Source organism: Dichomitus squalens (assembly GCF_000275845.1).
Source record: "Dichomitus squalens LYAD-421 SS1 unplaced genomic scaffold DICSQscaffold_2, whole genome shotgun sequence".
NCBI classification, from domain to species: Eukaryota; Fungi; Basidiomycota; class Agaricomycetes; order Polyporales; family Polyporaceae; genus Dichomitus; species Dichomitus squalens.
In genome coordinates this window covers 2,162,860-2,182,788 of record NW_006766884.1, presented here as the reverse complement: position 1 = coordinate 2,182,788, position 19,929 = coordinate 2,162,860, and the positions used below count along the sequence as shown (strand labels likewise).

The window sequence follows — 19,929 nt, the reverse complement described above, 5'->3', positions numbered from 1 at the left end:
TGCTGCCAGCAGTCAGTCCACGGTGACTCCCACAACAACTGGATGGCGACAGACATGGATTATTTTCCTTATACAACGCATCCTTCGAAGTCAATCCAGGCTGCACAGCCATACCGGGCTCGCTGGGACGATAAGCAATACCTGCAACTGACACCATCATACCCAAACGTTTCACACACAAACACACAAACCTTTCTTATACATGTACGGAGTGCTGCAACGCCGCGAGTGCTAGCTGTCGCGTGACAAGATTGGGAAAGAGAAGAAACGACCGACCGTACATAGTACCAGTGCATGCTATCGGTAAAAAGACGTAACATAAGGGAAGGGTTGAAAGCACCGCACCGCATGATCTGCCTAAAGGCTACCACCAGCTTCTTATGAGACCTCCTCTCGTCCGACTTGACCGTCGGAAACATGCGTAAGGCAGGAATGAGTCAAACCGGTGATGGGGAAAAGTAACGGGTAGAGGGGACGGACTGATGAGCACATCCCATTCTTGCGCTGCGACGTAGCGTCTTCCCATCTCAAAAATCTTCGGCGCCAGCAAGTGCAGAGCTGCTTTCGTCGGCTACAAGAAGTCCTCGGCCCTGGCTCGCTTCTTGCCGCGCATCTCCTCGGCAGGCACGTTGGGCACAGGGCCGTCAGTGGACACAGGGAAGAAGTACTTAGGGTGTCTCGACCGTCTTTCCTCCTATGAAGAAGCGTCAGCTTACGAGCAAGATCAAGAAATTACCGGTACTTACGGGGGAAAAGTTCGGATCTTGCCACTTGAGAACGGTATCCTTCTTGAATGTGGGATTGACCTGCGCCAACGACGGATTCGGCAACACCAGCGGAGTCGGTGGCACTGTGGGTGCGAATTGCTGCTGTTGCTGCTGATGTTGGGTAGGCGGCGTCGCTTGGACCGTAGGAGCGGTAGATGGGACGAAATTGGGAGCACCGGGAGGTGCTGGAGCCCCAGGTACTCCCGCAGGTGATATTGATGACGCACCGGGCATAGGAGGAACGACGCCAGGAGGGACAACCCCCGGAGGCGGCGAGAATCCTGGAAGTGGTATACCAGGTGGCGGCATACCGGGGGGAAAGAATGGAGGTGGAAAAGGAGGTCTCACACCTGGAGGGAACGGTGGCGCACCCGGAGGCAGCAGGCCTGGGGGCGGCTGACCAGCGAATGGTGGAGGCACGGCCGGGAATCCCGGCGGTGGTGGCATACTGTTGATGACTTGATCAATACCAAGGGATAGAACCAACAGACGAACAGATGCGACTCACCCAGGCGGTAGAGGCATGCCAGGCAACGGGAAAGGTGGCTGTCCTGGGAAACCTGGAGGAGGAACTCCGGGCACGAAGGGGGGCGCACCTGGTGGCATAACAGGAGGGATACCGGGAGGGGACATGACGGGCGTCGGGACTGCAGTCGGAGGGGCGGCATATGTTTGCGAAGGGGCTGCGTACACCGCGCCTGATGCCCCTTCTGGCACTGAAGGAACACTGGATACTTCCGAAGCGCCCATGAGGGCCTTGTGGGCCTCGAGCTGCGCCTTCAGCTCGTCCTCCGAGAGGGGACGGTTTTCAACCTTCGGCCGCTTCGCCTGTGGCTGCGTGATAGTGCCGGGGTTCAAACCAAGCTCGATCTCCTTACGTCGCTTGTAGTCCGCCACATCCGGGGCTGGGATGCCCTCCATACCGAAAATCTCCACTTCGTAGCCATCACGTCCCGGGAGGGCATTCTCAATTCGAGGAAGACTGCAAAGAGAATCAGAGTTGTGAATGCGAAAGAGTTGTGAATGCGAAAGAGTTGTGAATGCGAAAGAGTTGTGAATGCGAATAGCAGGCAGAAGCTTACTTCTCAGGCTCGAGTTTATGGACTTGCTGGATATGAACTGCCAAACCGCCTGCTGTGTTCAAGCGACGAGGACACATATTGCATTTGAAGTGCTTGGCCTTCTGGTGCTGCATTAGCACTGGAAAGAATGTCAATACATGTTTGGGGGAAATATGTCGAGAACAAGTTACCTTTCTCATCCTCGAACTCCCTCTCACAATACCAGCACCACGGACGGAGGATCTGGGAACCGTTGAGGATAAGCAGCCTGACTCAGGATTATCACGTACCTGCTTATTCTTTTTCTTGGCCATGTTTGTCTAGACAGCCTGATGCGAGAGTGATACGGGGGCGGCCTTCAGGTGGTGAGGGGCGTGGGCGGTGTCGTTGAGGACGACGTTGACGGAAAGTTTGCCTGTAAGCGGATTTTGACGCTCCTATTCGGAGTCTCAAATCTTGTAAGGCAAGGGTGTTGAGCTATGTATCGGAGACTAAATTGGCTGCCGTAGAGCGCCCAAGAGAACCGCGCGCGGCCCGCGGGGCGGGTTGCGGGCCTTGGGCCAGGGGCGTGAAGCTTGCTCGACGTCCTCACGGTGGTGTCACTATCCTCGAGGTCGGCGGCGTCGTTTAGCTCCACCATGATAGCAACGCTCCTGCTGCACATATAAAGGGAACCCACTTTATCGACGGAGGATTCGCGATATTCCCCAACTTTCCTCCCTATAACATGCTTGGACGATCTCTACCGGAATATGTTTTCATCCGCCTCTCCATCTTCGCCCTTCAACTCATCACACCTCTCAGCATAGCCTACATGTGCGCAAGCTGGTACTATAAACATGCGCTATACTCCCCTTGGATAGCCATATATGCCGGTCTAGAGGCTTCCTTCTACCTGCTGGTCTTTGTACCGCGGAACAGGTTACTGCAGAAGGTGAGAGGTCACTTCGATCTCATAATATCGCCACCGAGGCTGCTGGAAATGTTTGGTATGACGACGTGACATGGAACTATCAGCATTCCGCACGCTCTTAACAGTTCAAAATAAACTCACAAAATAAACTCACCGGGACAGAATACGGTTGCTTGTCATCTGGATCATGCGCTCTTTCTTCCGTTGATTACAAATCATTCCTGCTACGTTGAGCATCGCTCTCATTTGACGCGGGCTTGAGAGCGGTCATTCGAAGAGTCTGACCTACTGTTTTCCCTATAGGCTGCCACACACCCTCCATTGCCCTCCCGCGAAGAGCGCGAAGCACTCTTCGCGAAGTGTTTTGCGCAATTGCGCGACGAAACTTATGCTACCGGGTGGTTCTACTTCGCAGACTCGAAACTTATCAGACGCGAAAACCTGCTTGACTGGCTGTCATGGGCGTTCTTTGGTACTCACCCAGACGGCCTGCACGAAGAGTGGGCAGAAGAGATCGAAGGGTACCTGCGTAACATCGAACAGCTCCTCGGGCACAAGACAGAGGACGGTCGAGATCACACTGTACGCGCCATCAAGGTTTCACTTGACCCAGTCGTGACGGCGTACAGACCCCTGCTCTGGTATCTTGTGAGTAGATATCCTCCTTCCAGGTTTTGAAGGCCTGACTTGGAGCAGACTGTCGCTTTCATCGATACCATAACGACCATCCAATTGCATTTCAAGGGTTTCAGACATTATACCTACGGCTCATGGATGTGCTGCTTCCCTCCTCGCCCACTGACAGCGTTCTCCAATAAGTCAACTCACGATGGTCTAATTTACTGGCTCCGACCTCATCGTTCGACCGCTAAGGACCCAATCCTCTTACTCCACGGCATCGGCGTACGTTTCGAACGATTCATCAATATCCCAATGCTGACAACTCCCTTGTTAGATTGGCCTATGGCCCTACGTACCCTTCCTACAAGAGCTCGCCGACGCTGACCCCGATGTCGGGATCCTGGCAACCGAATGCCTCGCCATCAGCATGCACATCTCCGCCCCTCCCCTCTCGCGCCCCGAAATGCTCGCGGCCCTCACCGCCCTACTCGACGTACACTCCATCTCCCGCGTCGTCGTCGCCGCCCACTCCTACGGCACCGTCCACGCCGCGCACATGCTCCGCGACCCGACGCTCAGCGCGCGCGTCTCCGCGTGGCTTTTCATCGACCCGATCCCGTTCCTCCTCCATCAACCGAGCGTCGCGTACAACTTCGTCTACCGTCAGCCGCGCACGGCAAATGAGTGGCAGCTGTGGTATTTCGCTAGCCGCGATCCCGATATCGCGCGCACGCTCGCCCGGCACTTCTTCTGGGCGGAGAATATTCTATGGAAGGAGGATATCGAGGGGAGGAACGTCGCGGTTGTGCTGAGTGAGCTGGACCAGATCGTCGATGCAAAGGAGGTTCGGCAATACTTGACGGACGAGGTCACGGACGAGCCGAAGTTCCGCTGGCAGAAGGAGGGTTTGGAGGTACTGTGGTATAGGGGCATCGACCACGCGCAGGTTTTCGATACCAAGACACGTCGGGGGCCGTTGATCAGTATCCTCCAGAGCTTCGCTGAGCGGAAACGATCCCTGGATTAACGTGGTTTGCGAATGAATAGTATCTACTTCCCCGCTTCTGTATACCTGAATTACAGATACTTTCATACCCTATTGCACACGAGTTCATGAATAGTCTATATAGTATCACGAATACAAGGAGATCCCGCCCCACAACTCAGTAAGCAAGGGTCACGCGCGAACCCTCCCAATTGTCCCAATTAGCCAGTGCCCCATGAACGATGAAGTGCGCCGTATCCTTCCTCGAGATGCGATATGCGTCCCCAGAGTGCCCATCCTTCAACGCCCGATACGGCGCGTGCTCACCAGGCTTCCTCTCCTCATCTGCCTTACAGACTCCATCCGTCAACAGTGACGGCCAGATAACGACTACGTGCTTCAGCTCCCCCGGCCCAGGCAGTCCCGGGGTGCCCTCCCATCCCTCCGGCAAGATCTCTGCCTTGACCTTGTCCTCAGCCTGCCAAGAGAGCCCCGCGACATGCGCGAGCACGCGCTCCGCCCCGAGCTTGTCCGCGTGCGGAGCCGGGAGGAGGATGTTGTAGAACAGCTTGAGCGAGAGCGGGACCGCCTTGTGCGAGGCAGCAGTGCACCCCATCGAAGTGACGACGACGAAGTGAGGTTGGGAGTCCGGCGCGCGGAGGGAGGAGGGTATGGAGCTTAGGACATTGAGGAGGGATTGGGTGCAGAGGTTGGGATGGTTGAGGGCAAGACCGCCTTTCAGAGTAAATGCGAGGGTTCCGCCTGTAGAAATAGCATGTGAGCGTGCGGGCACCTACGGAATGGAAGGGGAGCATACCGATGGTGAAGAGGACAACGTCAACTTTGCCGTTTCCAGCTTCGAGGGCTTTCTGCCACCCGTTTCGGACGTCCTCGAGATTGAGGCCGTCGCCACGGACGAGCTGGGCCTTGCCCTGCTGAATGTAGAGCTGCATTTCTGCATCGTTATCGAACGTATTTGGAGAACGCAGGAGATACGTGATGGTTGCTCCTTGCTCTGTGTCATTGAATGACTCAGGTTAGAGAGGATACTTCAACAAGACAATACGAGAACGAACTCAGGAGTCTTAGGCCAGCAAAGTAGCCAATGTTCTTGGAACCGCCAAGTACGTAAACGTGCATGTTGCGGGATGAGATGCTGATGTGGAGTTGAAAGTCGATCGTTGGGCTGTTTGAGTAAATTCTGTCTTGGTTCAGGGGTTTTATACCCTGTAAGGACACCATTCGTAACACAGCCCCTGAAACTGCAACGTTGCACTGCGCACCATCATACAGGCACATCGGCAAGCGTACGCCACGCTCGTGAAATCAACGTGGCTGCTCCTCCGCGAATGAATCTGAGACTACTTCAGGAGATCGCAGCACCGGCAGCATGGCTCCGCGTTAGGTAAACATCCGCAGTAAATGTCGGCATATCCACGAAGATGAGTATGCAGAGCGCGATACCAATAGAACGCTGAGGGCGCCGGGCATGGTCTACAAATTGCTATAGAAGAAGCGCAGGACAGCATGCCCACGGGAGATGATGCAAATATCGACCCCAAGCGCGAGCGTGCCTCGGCAAACTGCCCGACTGAGACCGTCCGGTCGAACGATCGCGGCAAGAGTCACCTTGAATGTATGAAACATATGCATGTGGCCAATGTTCGATCGTGCCCTCACGATAACGAGGATCTTCGAACATGACCGGCAGAGTTCGGCGCGCGCAGCGAGTCATATCAAGCTGGCACCGGCACGTCAAGACCGGATAAATTGTTCCACTGCGCAGAATGTACAGGTATTTTCTAGTGATGAGACTCCTTAGCAATTTGGGCTGCGTAGGGGTTGCGGGGGTCGTTGCGGAAGCCCTCCGCTGGAGGTAGACGTGTCACATTAGCCGAGTGCGCTGCAACTGCGTACTGCTGGACAGGAATGACTCACACTTGACACCGAGGTCCTGCATCTTGCCCACCAAAAACCACGTCAAGACACTCGCTGTGACGAAGGGCCACAGCGGCTTGGCAACCTATTGCAGGGGTCAGAGGACTGTAGCAAGTCTCAGAAAGGGACGGACGGGAGTGGGCCACTTGCGGAGACCGAGGAAGCTCATGACGATGACGCCTAGAAGATGAAAACTAGTAAGCATCTCCGTCGCAGAACGGAGGGAGGGTACGCACGGAATAAGGAGTGGTAGTGGTGGTGGTGGATGTTCGGTGAATGAACAGAAAACGCGGCAGAATACGGGATGGTGCCGGCGTCTAATTTGTTAACTCACATTGGAAGGCGTGCTTATTTGGAGTTAATCATGCCTGACAGGCTCGGTTATGCGGCTTATTGAAAGATTGTTATGTCAACGTATTGGACAGGCCGACCAGCGTGCTGCGTCGCCCACAGCTCGCTCATCCCGACGTCGGGTCGCTTCTGGAGCTGTCTACACGCTTTCCTGTTCACAAACCTCACTGTGTGTATGTCAGTCTCCGAGTCTGTACACAATCACCAGTCTTCGTCCTCACTCCGCGACTCTTGAACGGCATCATTCCCTGCACACGCTCTCCCGCTCCTCGCACCTCTGGCTGCGCAAAGCTCGTAGCACATACAAAGCGTCGGATACCCTCTGCAAGAGTCCCTTCGATACCCTGGATCAACTCCCTGCATAGCTATGGCACAGCAACTTACAGGAAGTGCTGCCGCACCAGCAGTACGTCATTCAGTCTAGTCTAACATACCACGGCCGCAGGATCTTTTATCCTTCCAGTGGAGGCAATTCCCGTTCTTCGACCAAGTACCAGTTAAGGACATCCACGACCTTGGCAGCGCACCAGAAGTGTTCCAGGTACGATAACATGCTCTACCCCGCATTCCTCGCACCCTTGACCAATGCATGCAGAAAACACCAGAAATATCAACCATTGCCGCGTCTTCTGTCGGTCTAATAGTCGCGGACATCCATGGCAGTGTGTACCTTCTCAACCGGGACTTTGAGATTGCGAAGAGCTGGATCGCGCACACCGGCGGCCGGGTAACGCACATGGCGGAGCGGAGGGGCATCCTGATCACGCTTGGTGTATGTCCGCTCGTCATCCATTGGCTGGAGTACGCATACGAGTTTATCTGTCCAGGAAGAAGATGCTGCGCGACATCCCTTCTTGAAGGTTTGGGACCTGCAGAAGTTCGACAAGAAGACAGGAAGCCCGCTGCTGCTCCGCTCAGCGAAGGTTCAAGGCGGAAACCGTCCCCATCCCGTGAGTCACAATGATACCGCGTAGCCTTGCAACCGTGAGTAACCCCTGCACGCCAGGTCTCTACCATAGCCCTTTCAGCCACCTTATCTTACCTCGCCATCGGTCTTGGAGATGGAACGGTTATTCTCTACCGCCACCTCGACCAGTCCATCTACTCCACTTCCGGCTCGCTCAGCACCCTCCCTAGACCGCGCGTTATCCACGAGTCCCCAACCGAGCCTATCACAGGTCTCGGCTTCCGCGAACCTACAGAAGAAATACCCAACGTGTACCTCTTTATCGTGACCACGAATCATGTCCTCTGCTATCAAGCGTCCGGAAAGGGTAGCGGGGGTACCCCCGCGGTCGTCGACGAGATCGGCGCGGGGCTCGGCTGCGCAATCATGGACTGGAAGGCCCAGGAGATTGTGGTCGCGAGGGATGAAGCCATATACTTGGTCGGGTCCGAGAGTCGAGGAGGATGTTACGCCTATGAAGGTCATGTCCACTCACAATCTTGTCCATGGTGCAATTGCCTGACGTACACCACAGGCTTGAAGTCTAAGATTCACACACATCGCAATTATATCGTGATCGTCTCACCACCCTTCACGCCCTCCGCTTCTGCCGCGTCTGCTACGGTCCGGAATTTCGTCGCTCGCAATGTTGCACCTGCTGGGTCAGACATTACGAAGGTGTCGGTGTTCGACCCTGAGAACAAGTTTGTCGCCCACACGAATACCTTTACTGAAGGAGTCCGCGAGATCTTCTCGGCGTGGGGCAAGCTCTACGTGCTTTCAAACAACGGCACGGTTCGTAGTCCTTCCGCGGTTCGATTTATGGGCTTTTATTCACGGGTTGACATGGCCATCAGCTGATATGCTTAGAGGAGAAGCCGACGTCTACGAAGCTAGATATGTTGTACCGGAAGGGCTTGTACCTTTTGGCGCTCAACATTGCTGAGACGCAGAAGTTGGACGAGTCGCATATCGCTGACATCCACAAGCAGTACGGTGATCACTTGTACAATAAAGGCGATTACGACGGTGCGATGGCGCAGTACATTCAGACTCTCCGCTATGTCCAGCCAAGCTACGTCATCCGCAAGGTACTTCTATGCGTAGTCGCATGTCGAGTCCCCAACTGATTTCATCGTAGTTCCTGGACGCGCAACGAATACACAACCTCGTAACGTACCTGCAAGAGCTTCATTCGCTAGGTCTGGCCAACTCCGACCACACGACTCTCCTTCTGAACACATACACTAAGCTGAAGGATGTGACGCGGCTCGACAGCTTTATCAAGCGTGAGTCGTTGCGTACATCCGCAGACGGCGAGAAGGATGAGCTGCCATTCGACCTCGACACTGCGATCCGGGTATGTCGGCAGGCGGGGTACTTCGAGCATGCATCGTACCTGGCGAAGAAGTATGAGCGACACGAAGACTACCTCCGGATACAGATTGAAGACGCAGGCAACTACAAAGACGCGCTGACATACCTCAGGAGATTGGGCGCCGAAGCTGTAAGTAGCTCAACGGTGCATGCACGACGACGTACTGATTGGGATTCACACAGGCGGAGAGCAACCTTGCAAGATATGGCCGTGCGATGCTCGACAACCTCCCTGAAGAGACGACAGACCTTCTTATTGACATTTGCACCAGTCTCTCGCCATTGACGGTGGATACCGACGGACCAGAGGCATCACCAACAGGGCAGCGAGACCGCGGACCATCTTACCTGTCGTACCTCGCCCTCAACCGAGCCTCAGTCGTCAGCATCCCTTCTCCATCCGACAATGCGCCCCAATCCATACAATCTAATGCGGTAAAGCAATCCGAATCAGCTCGCCGCGACTCTGTCCATGATGCCTCACGACAGAGCGACTCGCCGCCTGGTACACCAACTACCGCTACGGCCGCAAAGCCTCGGGCTACCACCGTCAAGCGCCCTTCTCCCCGCTTATACTTTGCCCACTTTGTCGACCACACCAATCACTTCGTCCGATTCCTCGAGTCCGTTGCGCGCAAGCGGTGGGGGCAGGTCGCGGAGAACACCGAACCTATTCCTTTCGAAGTCGACCCGAACGCAGACGAGGAGACTGAGAAGCGCGACCAGGTTGCCGTGTGGAACACCCTCTTCGAGTTGTACCTGTCCCAACCAGGCGCACATGTAGACGCTGCAGCAGATGCGAAGGCTCTCGCACTTCTTGAGAACACAAGCCTGCCATACGATCCTACGCACGCGCTCATCCTCTGCTCGACCCGGAGCTTCACGCCAGGTCTCGTGCTTCTCTGGGAACGAATGGGTATGCACGAGGATGTGATCCGCTTCTTCATGGACCGTCACCAAGAAGGCGACGCGGACGCGAGCACGGAGGTTTTCCGCCGTTTGAAGCAGTATGGCCCTGGTCGGGAGCGCCTCTACCCGTTAGTGCTGCGCTTCTTGACAAGCACGCCGGCGCTGCTCGCCAAACACCGCGACGACGTCGTGGACGTGTTGAAGGTGATTGACGAGGAGAAGATCATGCCACCCGTCAGCGTCGTGCAGGTGCTGAGCAGGAACGACGTCGCGAGTGTCGGGCTTGTGAAGGAGTGGCTCATGACGCGGATTAAGAGTGCGCGTGAGGAAGTAGAGACAGTGCGTACCCCTTCCATTGTAGCGTCTAGCGGGAAGTTGACTCCTTTTCAAAGGATCAACAGCTCATCCTGTCATACCGAATGGAGACACAAGCGAAGCTGCGCCAGGTCGAGGAGCTCGCGGACCCTGACCGACCGAAGGTCTTCCATGTCACTCAATGCGCCGCTTGCCAAGGCGGGCTCGATCTTCCGGCCGTCCATTTCATGTGCGGCCACAGCTACCACCAACGGTATGTGTTCCATTCCTCCTTTGCTCCTTCGTTCCGCTGCTCTCCCATATGCTCAACGGGCGTCCTCTCGCGACAGGTGCCTGGCGGAGAACGAGACAGAGTGCCCGAACTGCGCGCGGGAACACGGCATGATCAGGGAAATCCGAAGGAACAATGAGCGTTTGGCAGACCAACACGACCTGTTCCTCTCGGAGGTGCGTGAGGGCGGATTCAACGCGCTCGCGGCTGGCTTCAGTCGAGGGACGCTGAACATGTCGAGAGCCGAGGACGTTGCTGTGTAGAGCTTGTTCTTTGCTAAACATAGCTGTTATCTAATGCTGCTTTCATCGGAGCCTGGAGGCCGAGGTGCCATTCATTTGACCCGACATCGACGTGTCTATGGCTGGCTGTGCCAGTGGGGTTTATACGGGGGCCTGGCGGTTGACTTAACCATCGATCGAGCGCCCCGGTGTCGGCCCTTTGTTCTATTGAGTTATTTGGCGAGCCCTTAAAGACCGCCTTCGACCAGTGCCTCAATAACAAGGGCGGGCATGGAAGAGCCTAGGGTCATCCATCGAAGGAAATTGCTTCCCTACCACGGGCAGGCTGCGACGCGCATGCATCTATCTTCATGAGGGCTAAGGTAAGTTCAAATTGTAGATATAGTACATTTCGGCCACAAGCTCCGTGTGCTGGCTACGCCGACTGATACAAAGCAAGATATATGCAAAAGGTACGATTTGAGCATGCTAAAAATACACGGATAGAGCATAGTTATCCATATGCAAAAAAGCAAGGAGAACATGGCATCACATAGACGTATGCAAACCGATCCGAGCATAGACGATGATGAGCAGCAACGGCGATGTCAACCACAAGGCAAGCGACGACAAGGGCGTCCGTATATATGATGAGAAGGAGTAGTCGGGCCACGGCGAGCCGAGGCTAGCAGTGCACTCGCCGACAAGCGTCGAGGTCGCCTCCCGGTACTGCTTGCCCCCATCTCGAAGGCCCCGCGACCTCGGCCCAGCCCCATAATGTGAGCGCGAGCGCGCCCCTGTCCGAGGTGAAATGAGTGTAGACAGGCCGAGCTCTGGCGACGACGCGTTCCGCGCCGCAGAAGAACTGCCCCAGCAGTCAGCCCGCAGCGGCGCGCTCGCGCCCAACTCTTTCTTTCCTTCTCTCTCTATCCCCACACACGAACCTGCACCTGCGTCCCGCGCTCACTCGATGATCTCGAAGCGGCTCCGCTTCGACTCGCGGCCGTCGTGGGGGTCGTCGAGCGCACGCTTGCTCGACTCGCCGTTCGCGCCCTCGAGCGAGCTCACGCCCGAGAACGACTCGCCGTTGACGAGGTTCTGGAGGATGAGCGTGTACTGCTCGTCTGTCAGGCCCATGCCCGCGAGCGGGTTGATCTTGCCCTCCTCCTCGTCCCCGAGTCCGAGCGAGAACCCGAGCGGGAGCGCGCCCTGCTGCTGGGCCGCGTTCGCCTGCACGGTGAGCGCGTTGTCGAAGGACGGGTCCGAGAGCGGGGGCACGCCGACGGAGCGCGGGACGCGGGAGAGGGTCTGGATGACCTTGAGGTGGGTGAGGTGCTTCTCGAGCACGTCCCAAAGGCCGTCCTTTGTGAACGGCTTCGGCAGGTGATCGTTCATGCCCGAGGAGTAGTACTTCATGATCTCGGCCGGCTTCGAGTTGCTCGTCATGGAGATGATGGGCGTCATGTGGTCGAACTGACGGATGAGCGACGTCGCGGACACGCCGTCGAGCTTCGGCATTACGATGTCCTAGAAACGCAGCGAACGAACGCCCGTAAGCACCTTCCCCAATTCCACACCGATTCCGAACGCGAGCGCGAGCGCGCTGTACGTACCATGAGCACAAGGTCGTACTTCTCCAAGTTCATTTTGTTCACAGCGCCGACGCCGTCCACGGCGACGTCGATCGTGCACCCGAATATCTGGAGGAACTTGCTCGACACCTTCCGGCTGACCGCGTCGTCGTCGACGAGCAGCACCCTCGGCGGCACAGCCCACCCAGGGACGTACGTCGACCTGCGAACGCGCAGCGTCTGCGCACTCCCTGGCCGCGTGCTCGGGCCTGCGGACGCGCCTACGCCCATCGATGCCGCACTCCCTGAGGCCGATGGGGTCGGGATACTGATGAACTGCGCAGGCTGCACGCTGCTTGGTGACGTTGAGCTTTCGCCCTCTTCCTCTGGGTCGCCGCCCATGCCTTCGGGCGTGGGCATGACGACCTGGTTGAGGACGCTGGCGTCGAAGGACCAGTTCCCGTTGGCGTCCTCGAGCGACGAGCGGGGAAGGAGGTGGCCGACGGTGAACACCTGGAGGCCCTCGTGATTCATCGTGTTCGGGTCGACGGTTAGCCCGTAGCGGGCAGCGTCCTCCATGAGGAAGGGCGTAGCATCGAAGGGCGCGTCGAGGGGGTTGGGAGGGGCAGACCCAGCAGCAGGGGTCGCCGCCGCCGCAGACGACGACGAAGCCTGCGCCTGCTGCTGCTGCTGCTGCTGCTCCCTCTGTTCGCGCTGTTGTTCCCTCTGCTGCTGTTGTTGCTGGGACTGCTGCTGCTGCTGGGAACGGCCCTTCTGGTTCGGCGACGTCGCAGGCCGGCCGGCCTGGGCCTGGCCCGCGTTCTGGGCCTGGTCGAGGGCGGGCGTGGGCCGCATCCGTGAGAGCTCCTCAATCCGCGCGAGCGCGTCCTGCCGACTCATCGGCCGGGCTGGGGCGTCCATCCCCCCAGACATCAAGCCTGCGGCCGCGGCCATGATCGTGGTCGCGCGCGAGCTGGGCCTCGGCGGGGCAGCAGCGGGCCCTTGGGCGTTAGTCGCACCGCCGCCGGCAGCCGTGCTGAACGTCATCCCTGCGACCTCGGCCCTGCGCGAGATCTCGTTCATCTGGGCGAGCGAGGCCCGCGCGATGTCGCCGTCTGGGTAGGCGCCCATCATGCGTTGGGCCTCTGTCGCGGGGAGAAAGGGGTTCGGATCGGGCGCGTACGTTCCTGGGGCGGGGTTCGAGATCTGTTCTGTTTTCAGTTTGCCTAGACCGACCGACCGACCGAACGCGTCGACGCCATGGAGGTGATGGGAGAGTGGACGCGTGCGCGCGGGGAATTTCCGTATGTTCGGTTTCGGGTGTGCAGGTTACGAGACCGACGTGATGATGATGATGATGATGATGATCGCAGGAAGTAGACGTAGCCACCAGAGAATTCCAGGAAATGCGTCCGTGAGATTTGCACAATTGGAAGATGAGAGGAGAGCGAAACATGGAAAAAAGCAATAGTACAAATTAGCTTCCGTTCTGGGAATTATAAACTACGAGGAGACAGTCCCACCATTCTCCAACTGCAAGAAGTATTGTATCAAATTCTGCATTAGCCCGTCCTGCTGAGCCATGTTCCGCTGGAAGTTGACCATCTCTGACAGAACGTTCTGGTAGTTGGTCTCGAGCGAACGTATGTGTTGCGCCATCTCTTCCTGGTCGCGGGACATGCGGTCGATCTGCGCCTGTAGCGCCTCAACGGTAGCTGACGCTGACGGACTGGGCGAGTTGGCCCCGCGTCCGGTAGATTTACGAGCGGCGGGCACCTTACGCTTGATGTTCTCAAGGGCGTCGCGTCGATCAGCATGGAAGTCAGGATGGCGGAAAGTCCAGCTCTACAAGGCGCGAGAATCCGGGTGAATTCCATTCTGAGAAGCACGGGAAGGCTGCGGAGGTACTCACGTGTTCGCCGAACTGGTTATCGTCCGTGTTCTTGACCTGCAAATTTTAGGTTCATATCGCGTCGTGCACAGGAGGCGCGAGGAGACGTACTTTGTGAAAGTCGTACTTGTTTAGTTGACGGACGAAAGAGGCGAAATTTGAATGCTTGAACATGCGGGGGAGGATAGACTTTGTGAACTCGTTCATGTCCTTGACGACGAAGCAGTCGCCATTAGGACCCCACGAGACGACGTCGGAGAAGCTGCTGTCCTCGAGCATCCTACGCGCGAGAATGACATTGAATGGTGGGAGGGGAAGTGGATATGGAGGGAGACAAGGACGCACTTGTATAGCTTCTTGACGAAGTCGGATGTCGAGGGCATGCTGTCTTCGGGCTCATGCTTGACATGGGAAGACTGGTGGCGTTCGACGGAAGAGTCGCGAGCCATTTCTCGTTCTGGACGATGTGGGGATGAATCGGATAGACGGCGACTGGGCGGGGGAAGATCGTCGCGAGAGGAGCGCTGGTTGGACCAGGGTAGTGTTGATGAGGAGGAGAGGGAGTGGCCGGAGAGAGGGGAGGCGGTGGAAGACAGAGAGGGGTGTGTGTACGTCGGGGGCGGGTAGCGGGAGGCGGTGGGGAGCTGGGAGATGGGCGGGAGGGTGTTATTCCTCGGAAAGGAATTGAGGTGGAGCTGTGAGGGGGGCGGTAGGGTGGAGGAGGGGAAGAGCTGCCTCTGGAGCGGCGGGTACTGGGGCGGATTATCCATCCTGGCCTGGGCTGTTATGAGGGTTGGGAGGAGGAGGAGGAGGATGAGAGCAAGCACAAGCTGATATCCCAATTCTCTGATCAAGCCCTGTCCGTCCCGGTTTCCCTCTCCCGTCCCCGATCCGGCTCCCCATATGGAATCCCATCAATTCTCCTCCTCCTTTCCCGCGCCTCCCTTTCATTTCTGCGCTCTTTCAATTTCTCTGCGCCACTTCAACTTTTCAGCATACCCCCCTGTAGCTCCAGTGCTCGCCCTAACCCACTCGCGCAGTCCGCGAATTTGTCTCGCACCCTGGTTAATGCAGAAGAGACCTCCGAGGGTCTAGACCGTCGCATGGTGTACCAGGGACAGGCCTGGGCCTTCCCCGCCCGCGGTCGAGACCCTGCACCCTCGCAGTCAAGCAATCAGGCACCGCACACAACTCCTCCAGATCTCCCCACACGTATACCAGATTCGCTCTCATTCCCGTCTGCAAACCCACCAGCCCAAGCCTGCCGCCTCCTCCGTCCCTCCGTCCGCCAGCCGGCCACATGCACACACGTTGCATGCTCCGACCGTTATCGATCCCCGAAATCTTCCGATCCTAGGACAGCCCCTGTCTGCGGCCACCGCGTCCTCGACGCTGCGAGCAACGAGCATCCCGTCGTGCATAACGAGCAGTTCGGTAGTGGACGGTGGCTTTGCCCATCAATGCCACCACGGACGCCAGAAGATGGCGGACGGGTGCGGCGGAGACGGGGCCAGGCTCCAGACCGTGGACCCAGATCGGGCTCAGGCCAGGCCCCCACCTGCTGGCGCCCGTTGCCCAACTGCGATTTGTATTCTCAGGCGCCTACATAGTACTACGTGCATCCAAGCCACAGCGCTCTTCAACTCCTACTCTCATCAAAACCGGTCGCAGTGCCTAGAATGGCCCGCGCGAGTGCGAAGCCTAGAAACGTGATAGATACTGCAGGGCCTCTTCTGTTCCGAAGTAATTTGTAGTACCAGTCGGCTATGTGTTTCCGAACTAGCATTCACAACCATGAGATAGAACGCATCGGAACCGCATAGAGTCGCGCCATTTCGACGGCCTGCGAAACCTTTCCAGACTGGCACTTTCTTCGACAGATCTCGCCGCCACAATTCACCCCCGCCGGACAGTTTCGTGAATCTTGCGACTCGGCAACACCGCCTCCTCTCGACGGCTTCAACGTTCCAACCCGGGGCGTCCCTACGCGGGCCTTGCATCCTTCTCTTTCGTGTTTTCGGCTTCGTCATTGCATGACCCGTTCGTATCACATCCAGAACGTCGCAGAAACGATTGGAACCGGTGTCAAGTGGTTACGAGGCAGACTCATGGCAATAGTATTACGGCAGCCACAGCTTCCTCAGCCGCGCACATGTGGGATGCCAGCACTAACGACATTCGAAGTATCAATGGACATCTGGTACACACGGACCACATCGTCCACCTAGATTACTATGCGCCATGTTCCGACGTCCAGGTGGTTCAAGCCACTCCAAAGTCTTACAACAGAACGTTGACCATCTGCCCGATAGAACAGCTGTGGCACAGAATTAACCTCCATCGTCGGATAGACGCCCGATGGAGCAGATACCCCGCCTCATCTACTACCGCATCTACTAGCTACAGGTGGCATGACCACCTACCACTCATACGGACGCTCCACCCAGTCGACTTCCGTACCCGCGATCTTCATCGACGGCGCGCATGTCTCCGCACGCACACGAACGTCCGTCCGGTGTTCCCTCAAGAACGCCTCCCCAAGCAGCGTCGGCTGCTGGCACTGCCAGCCATCGCCAACGCCTTCTTGCAAGTGGGCCGCCAACCTGTTCCAGATCTCCAGCTGCTCCAGCCCCGAGCAGCCTCTGAGGCACTGGGCGACGCCATCGACCAACGCCTTGCGCGCCGCCTCTTCCTCCTCGGCCGAGCCTGCCTGCGTTACATCGACGAGACGGAACACCCTCAGGGCAGGCATACACCCCTCCCCAAGGAGGTGCAGCGGCTTCTGGCCTCTGCACACCCTATAGCGGACCTCGACAAGCCGCTCGAATGGGATCAGCGACCGCATGAGCTGCTCCAGCGACTCGGCCTCCTGCGCAGTCCCGCGGTAGGTCGGGAAGTCGAGCAGCAACCCAGGGCCAGCCCCGCCCTCGGACGGCGAGCCGGACGCCCGGATCACCACGCCCCCAGTCCCAGCATTCCCGGTGCGGCCGCCAGCGTCGGCGTGCGCATGCGGGGCGAAGTCGACGGACAGCCTGTCGAGCCCCTTCGTGAACGCGAGCTCGGGGAACGGCTGGAGGTGCGAGAGCGCGTGGAACGCCTTGCTCCCCATCACGCGCAGCGTCGCCGTCGGCGGCAGCACGACGTACTGCAGCACGCGCCGCATCGAGAGCAGCGCGCCGCCGATCCCGAGCGTGAGTCGGTTGAGCCGCGGGAGCGCGACGCGGTGGTCGTGCGGGACCGCGGACGAGCTCGCGATGTAGACGTCGACGAGGACGAGCGTCTCGAGCGCGGAGCAGCGGCCTAGGAAGCCGAGGAGGGCGACGAGCGGGATCGAGGTGCCCTCGGTGATGAAGAGGTGCGTGAGCTGCTCGTATGGCGCCGCGGGGATCCAGCACATATTGCGGAGCATGAGCCTGCGGAGACGAGGGAGGCCTTGGGAAAAGAGCTCGCAGGGGGAATGGAGGTCGATCAAGGGACGTCGGTCGTCGTAGGGCGAGCATTTGGTAGTGAGCGAGAGACACTCGACATTGGGGGCGTTGAAGACGAACTCGGGGTTACCTGAGGGGATGGTCGAGCGGTCGTTTTGTGAGATGGTCAAGAAGAGATTACGTATGTTCTTGCTCTGCGGGATGAGATCCACGCCTACGAGTCGGTTGGCGGCGTACGTAATGTGGGCCTGCAGCGGCGCAGTATTCGCTCGGGCGAGAAATGCGGACGTCGCCTCGCTCGAACCCTCGTCAATCAGGTTCCAGAGGCAGCCTAGGTCCAGAGCGACCGCTCTCCATCGGCGACAGACGTGTGTTAAAGTGATCCTACTCTTGACTTCGTTCCATACTTGCACCCGGGTGCCCTTGGCGTCGAACTGGAGGTATGCATCCGGCGGAGGGAGGTTGTACTGGAAGATCAACGCGAGGAGCTCTGGAGGCAGGGCGTTTATCGACGCGTGGTTGTTCATCCTGTTTCTCACGAATGCCAAGACCATGGTGACCGTCGCATCTAACTCTTTGAGCTAAGCGCGGAGACATGAGTTTCGACCCCCAAGACATACGGGAGGATTGTTAAAACTTACTTTGTCGAGCCTACGTGGGCATAAAGCATCGTCAGCACTCAAGTCGACATGGAATAGATGCATCGGGAGCGCTCACCCTAACTGGTATTGTCCACGCTGGAGTCCGTCCAGGAACCGCTCCGCAACAACATTAGGGTCGTTGTTGGCTTGTAGAAATATCATCCTGGCTACACGGTCGATACTGGCCGTCGAGAAAGGGCTAGCGAGAGGGAGGATTCGGGGCGGTGCGGTCGCAGGAGGAAGCAGCGTTTCTGCCTTTGACCGACCTTTAAACCTCGATCTCAGATCACTCTCGCGGACCGGATATCACGGGACTCGTAGGCCAGACTGGACGATCCTTGGACGATCGTCGAGATCGAGAAAATTTCTTCGGAAGAATGCACTGCTTGTAGTGCAAGCTGGTGGGCCCAGTGGACACAACGAGGACGACACTCGAGGGTGGTGATAGCGCTGGGAAGTCGAGTGAAGAGACGGCAGGTCGGATGCTCCTGGCAGACCTTCGCATCTCGAATGCTCACTTATGTATTATTCACGCGACTGACCAAGCCGAACAAGAGAGTACGACATCAGTACCATCGGCGTCCGGCTGTCACTGGTAGCTAGGTGACACCTACCGCAGCCCGACAGGATAGTCCCTTCAAGGAAGAAGGCTACTGCTTTAGTTTTAGTAGATATCCCAGGCAATGGCAAGGAAAGCGGCCTTCGTTGAAAGCCTCGTCCCGTTGCTTGTTACTGAGCTATTGCAGCCGGAGAACGAGCACAGACTTAAGTAGGCTCCAGCGGATTGCCGCCATTAGCGAGACTGCCTTGTGGAGCTTGAAAGAGAAGGCTTGGCCAGAATAAAGGCCGTGCGTCTTCTCCTGATGTAAATGGCAATGCCTATGCCACGACGCAAGAAACGTACGAGGCCGGGGTTTCATCGCTGCGCGCGGGAGTTCCATAATCGGCGGCGGCGGTCCATTCTACGATCAATCGTCAGGTGTTCGCATAGCAGACGGCCAACGTAGTATTCCTACCCATTTGATGATATAGGCGATCCTTCACTCGAACCGTGAGATGAAGGTGAGTAGCTCCAGAGAACGAGAGTCCGAGAGCAACGTGCTGCGGCCGAAAAAGTTGGACCCAACTTGAAACTAACAGCCACGTGGCTGAGACGTCTCTGGTTTTGATGCTGTGACGCTTCAAGGTTATGCCAGGAGGGTCATCGACGCCATGCGCGACTTCAAGTTGTGATATTTTGTCGCCCCTGTATGGCTCTGCGGCATGCGACGCTGCAGGGCCGTGCTATGATACATCTGCGGGGATGAGGAATCCATTTTAAAGCTCAGTCAGCATCTCGCTGAACACGGGGCCCTAGTAAGGCGACGCTCGGTGAGTGTCGGCGATGACGCCGACAGGTACATTGTAGACAGACCCTGAACCCCTTCGTAGCTCAGCGCATGGACTTCCATCCGAGCATAACCCGCCGTATATGTGATTGGTGATATGATGACCGAGCAACATGTTGGCAGTACAGGTACGGCAGAACCTATGCCAGTCTGTCTACCCTCCAAACCGCAGCCAACCGTTTCGCCAAATGTCCAATGAGCATGCCCGAGCCAAGGCGGAGGACGCTGCCAGGATGTGCATCTAGGGCGACCTGTTCGTGTTTGATCGAGAAAGCCTCCGCGGCTCAGTGCGCTGTTGAAGAGGGGAACCGCATTCCACGGCGTGGAGCCGCTCC

The 19,929-nt window shown here is 57.4% G+C and overlaps 7 protein-coding genes across 7 annotated transcripts; 2 read left to right on the top strand and 5 right to left on the bottom strand.

The window, feature by feature from the left end:
- Positions 1 to 173: 173 nt before the first annotated feature.
- Positions 174 to 2,208, bottom strand: DICSQDRAFT_98426 (uncharacterized protein). Its single transcript, XM_007361557.1, has 6 exons — positions 2,119 to 2,208; positions 2,020 to 2,071; positions 1,850 to 1,967; positions 1,276 to 1,749; positions 747 to 1,215; positions 174 to 694 (listed from the first exon to the last, which is right to left on the bottom strand). The coding sequence occupies exons 1-6, from the start codon at positions 2,140 to 2,142 to the stop codon at positions 572 to 574; spliced, it is 1,260 nt and encodes a 419-aa protein (XP_007361619.1). The 5' UTR covers positions 2,143 to 2,208; the 3' UTR covers positions 174 to 571.
- A 347-nt stretch (positions 2,209 to 2,555) lies between these two features.
- DICSQDRAFT_166050 (uncharacterized protein) lies at positions 2,556 to 4,389 on the top strand (the record flags this gene model as incomplete). Its single annotated transcript, XM_007361556.1, has 4 exons — positions 2,556 to 2,762; positions 3,045 to 3,389; positions 3,438 to 3,644; positions 3,697 to 4,389. The coding sequence occupies 4 exons, from the start codon at positions 2,556 to 2,558 to the stop codon at positions 4,387 to 4,389; spliced, it is 1,452 nt and encodes a 483-aa protein (XP_007361618.1).
- A 136-nt stretch (positions 4,390 to 4,525) lies between these two features.
- Positions 4,526 to 5,487, bottom strand: DICSQDRAFT_124332 (uncharacterized protein; the record flags this gene model as incomplete). Its single annotated transcript, XM_007361555.1, has 3 exons — positions 4,526 to 5,109; positions 5,165 to 5,362; positions 5,424 to 5,487. The coding sequence occupies 3 exons, from the start codon at positions 5,485 to 5,487 to the stop codon at positions 4,526 to 4,528; spliced, it is 846 nt and encodes a 281-aa protein (XP_007361617.1).
- Positions 5,488 to 6,149: 662 nt separating this feature from the next.
- Positions 6,150 to 6,454, bottom strand: DICSQDRAFT_48943 (uncharacterized protein; the record flags this gene model as incomplete). The annotated part of the gene is made up of 3 exons (XM_007361554.1): positions 6,150 to 6,217; positions 6,286 to 6,370; positions 6,419 to 6,454. The coding sequence occupies 3 exons, from the start codon at positions 6,452 to 6,454 to the stop codon at positions 6,150 to 6,152; spliced, it is 189 nt and encodes a 62-aa protein (XP_007361616.1).
- Positions 6,455 to 6,756: 302 nt separating this feature from the next.
- DICSQDRAFT_98416 (uncharacterized protein) lies at positions 6,757 to 10,764 on the top strand. The gene is made up of 11 exons (XM_007361553.1): positions 6,757 to 7,042; positions 7,100 to 7,177; positions 7,232 to 7,408; positions 7,464 to 7,586; positions 7,643 to 8,063; positions 8,118 to 8,377; positions 8,440 to 8,673; positions 8,724 to 9,089; positions 9,143 to 10,207; positions 10,261 to 10,436; positions 10,513 to 10,764. Exons 1-11 carry the CDS (start codon positions 7,004 to 7,006, stop codon positions 10,715 to 10,717), a joined length of 3,144 nt encoding a protein of 1,047 aa, XP_007361615.1. The 5' UTR covers positions 6,757 to 7,003; the 3' UTR covers positions 10,718 to 10,764.
- An 874-nt stretch (positions 10,765 to 11,638) lies between these two features.
- On the bottom strand, positions 11,639 to 14,311 carry DICSQDRAFT_49867 (uncharacterized protein; the record flags this gene model as incomplete). Its single annotated transcript, XM_007361552.1, has 6 exons — positions 11,639 to 12,202; positions 12,289 to 12,949; positions 13,034 to 13,472; positions 13,770 to 14,091; positions 14,159 to 14,194; positions 14,249 to 14,311. The coding sequence occupies 6 exons, from the start codon at positions 14,309 to 14,311 to the stop codon at positions 11,639 to 11,641; spliced, it is 2,085 nt and encodes a 694-aa protein (XP_007361614.1).
- Positions 14,312 to 16,016: 1,705 nt separating this feature from the next.
- Positions 16,017 to 18,831, bottom strand: DICSQDRAFT_177677 (uncharacterized protein). The gene is made up of 4 exons (XM_007361551.1): positions 18,821 to 18,831; positions 18,283 to 18,743; positions 18,207 to 18,216; positions 16,017 to 18,146 (listed from the first exon to the last, which is right to left on the bottom strand). Exons 2-4 carry the CDS (start codon positions 18,366 to 18,368, stop codon positions 16,557 to 16,559), a joined length of 1,686 nt encoding a protein of 561 aa, XP_007361613.1. The 5' UTR covers positions 18,369 to 18,743; positions 18,821 to 18,831; the 3' UTR covers positions 16,017 to 16,556.
- Between the last annotated feature and the right edge of the window lie 1,098 nt (positions 18,832 to 19,929).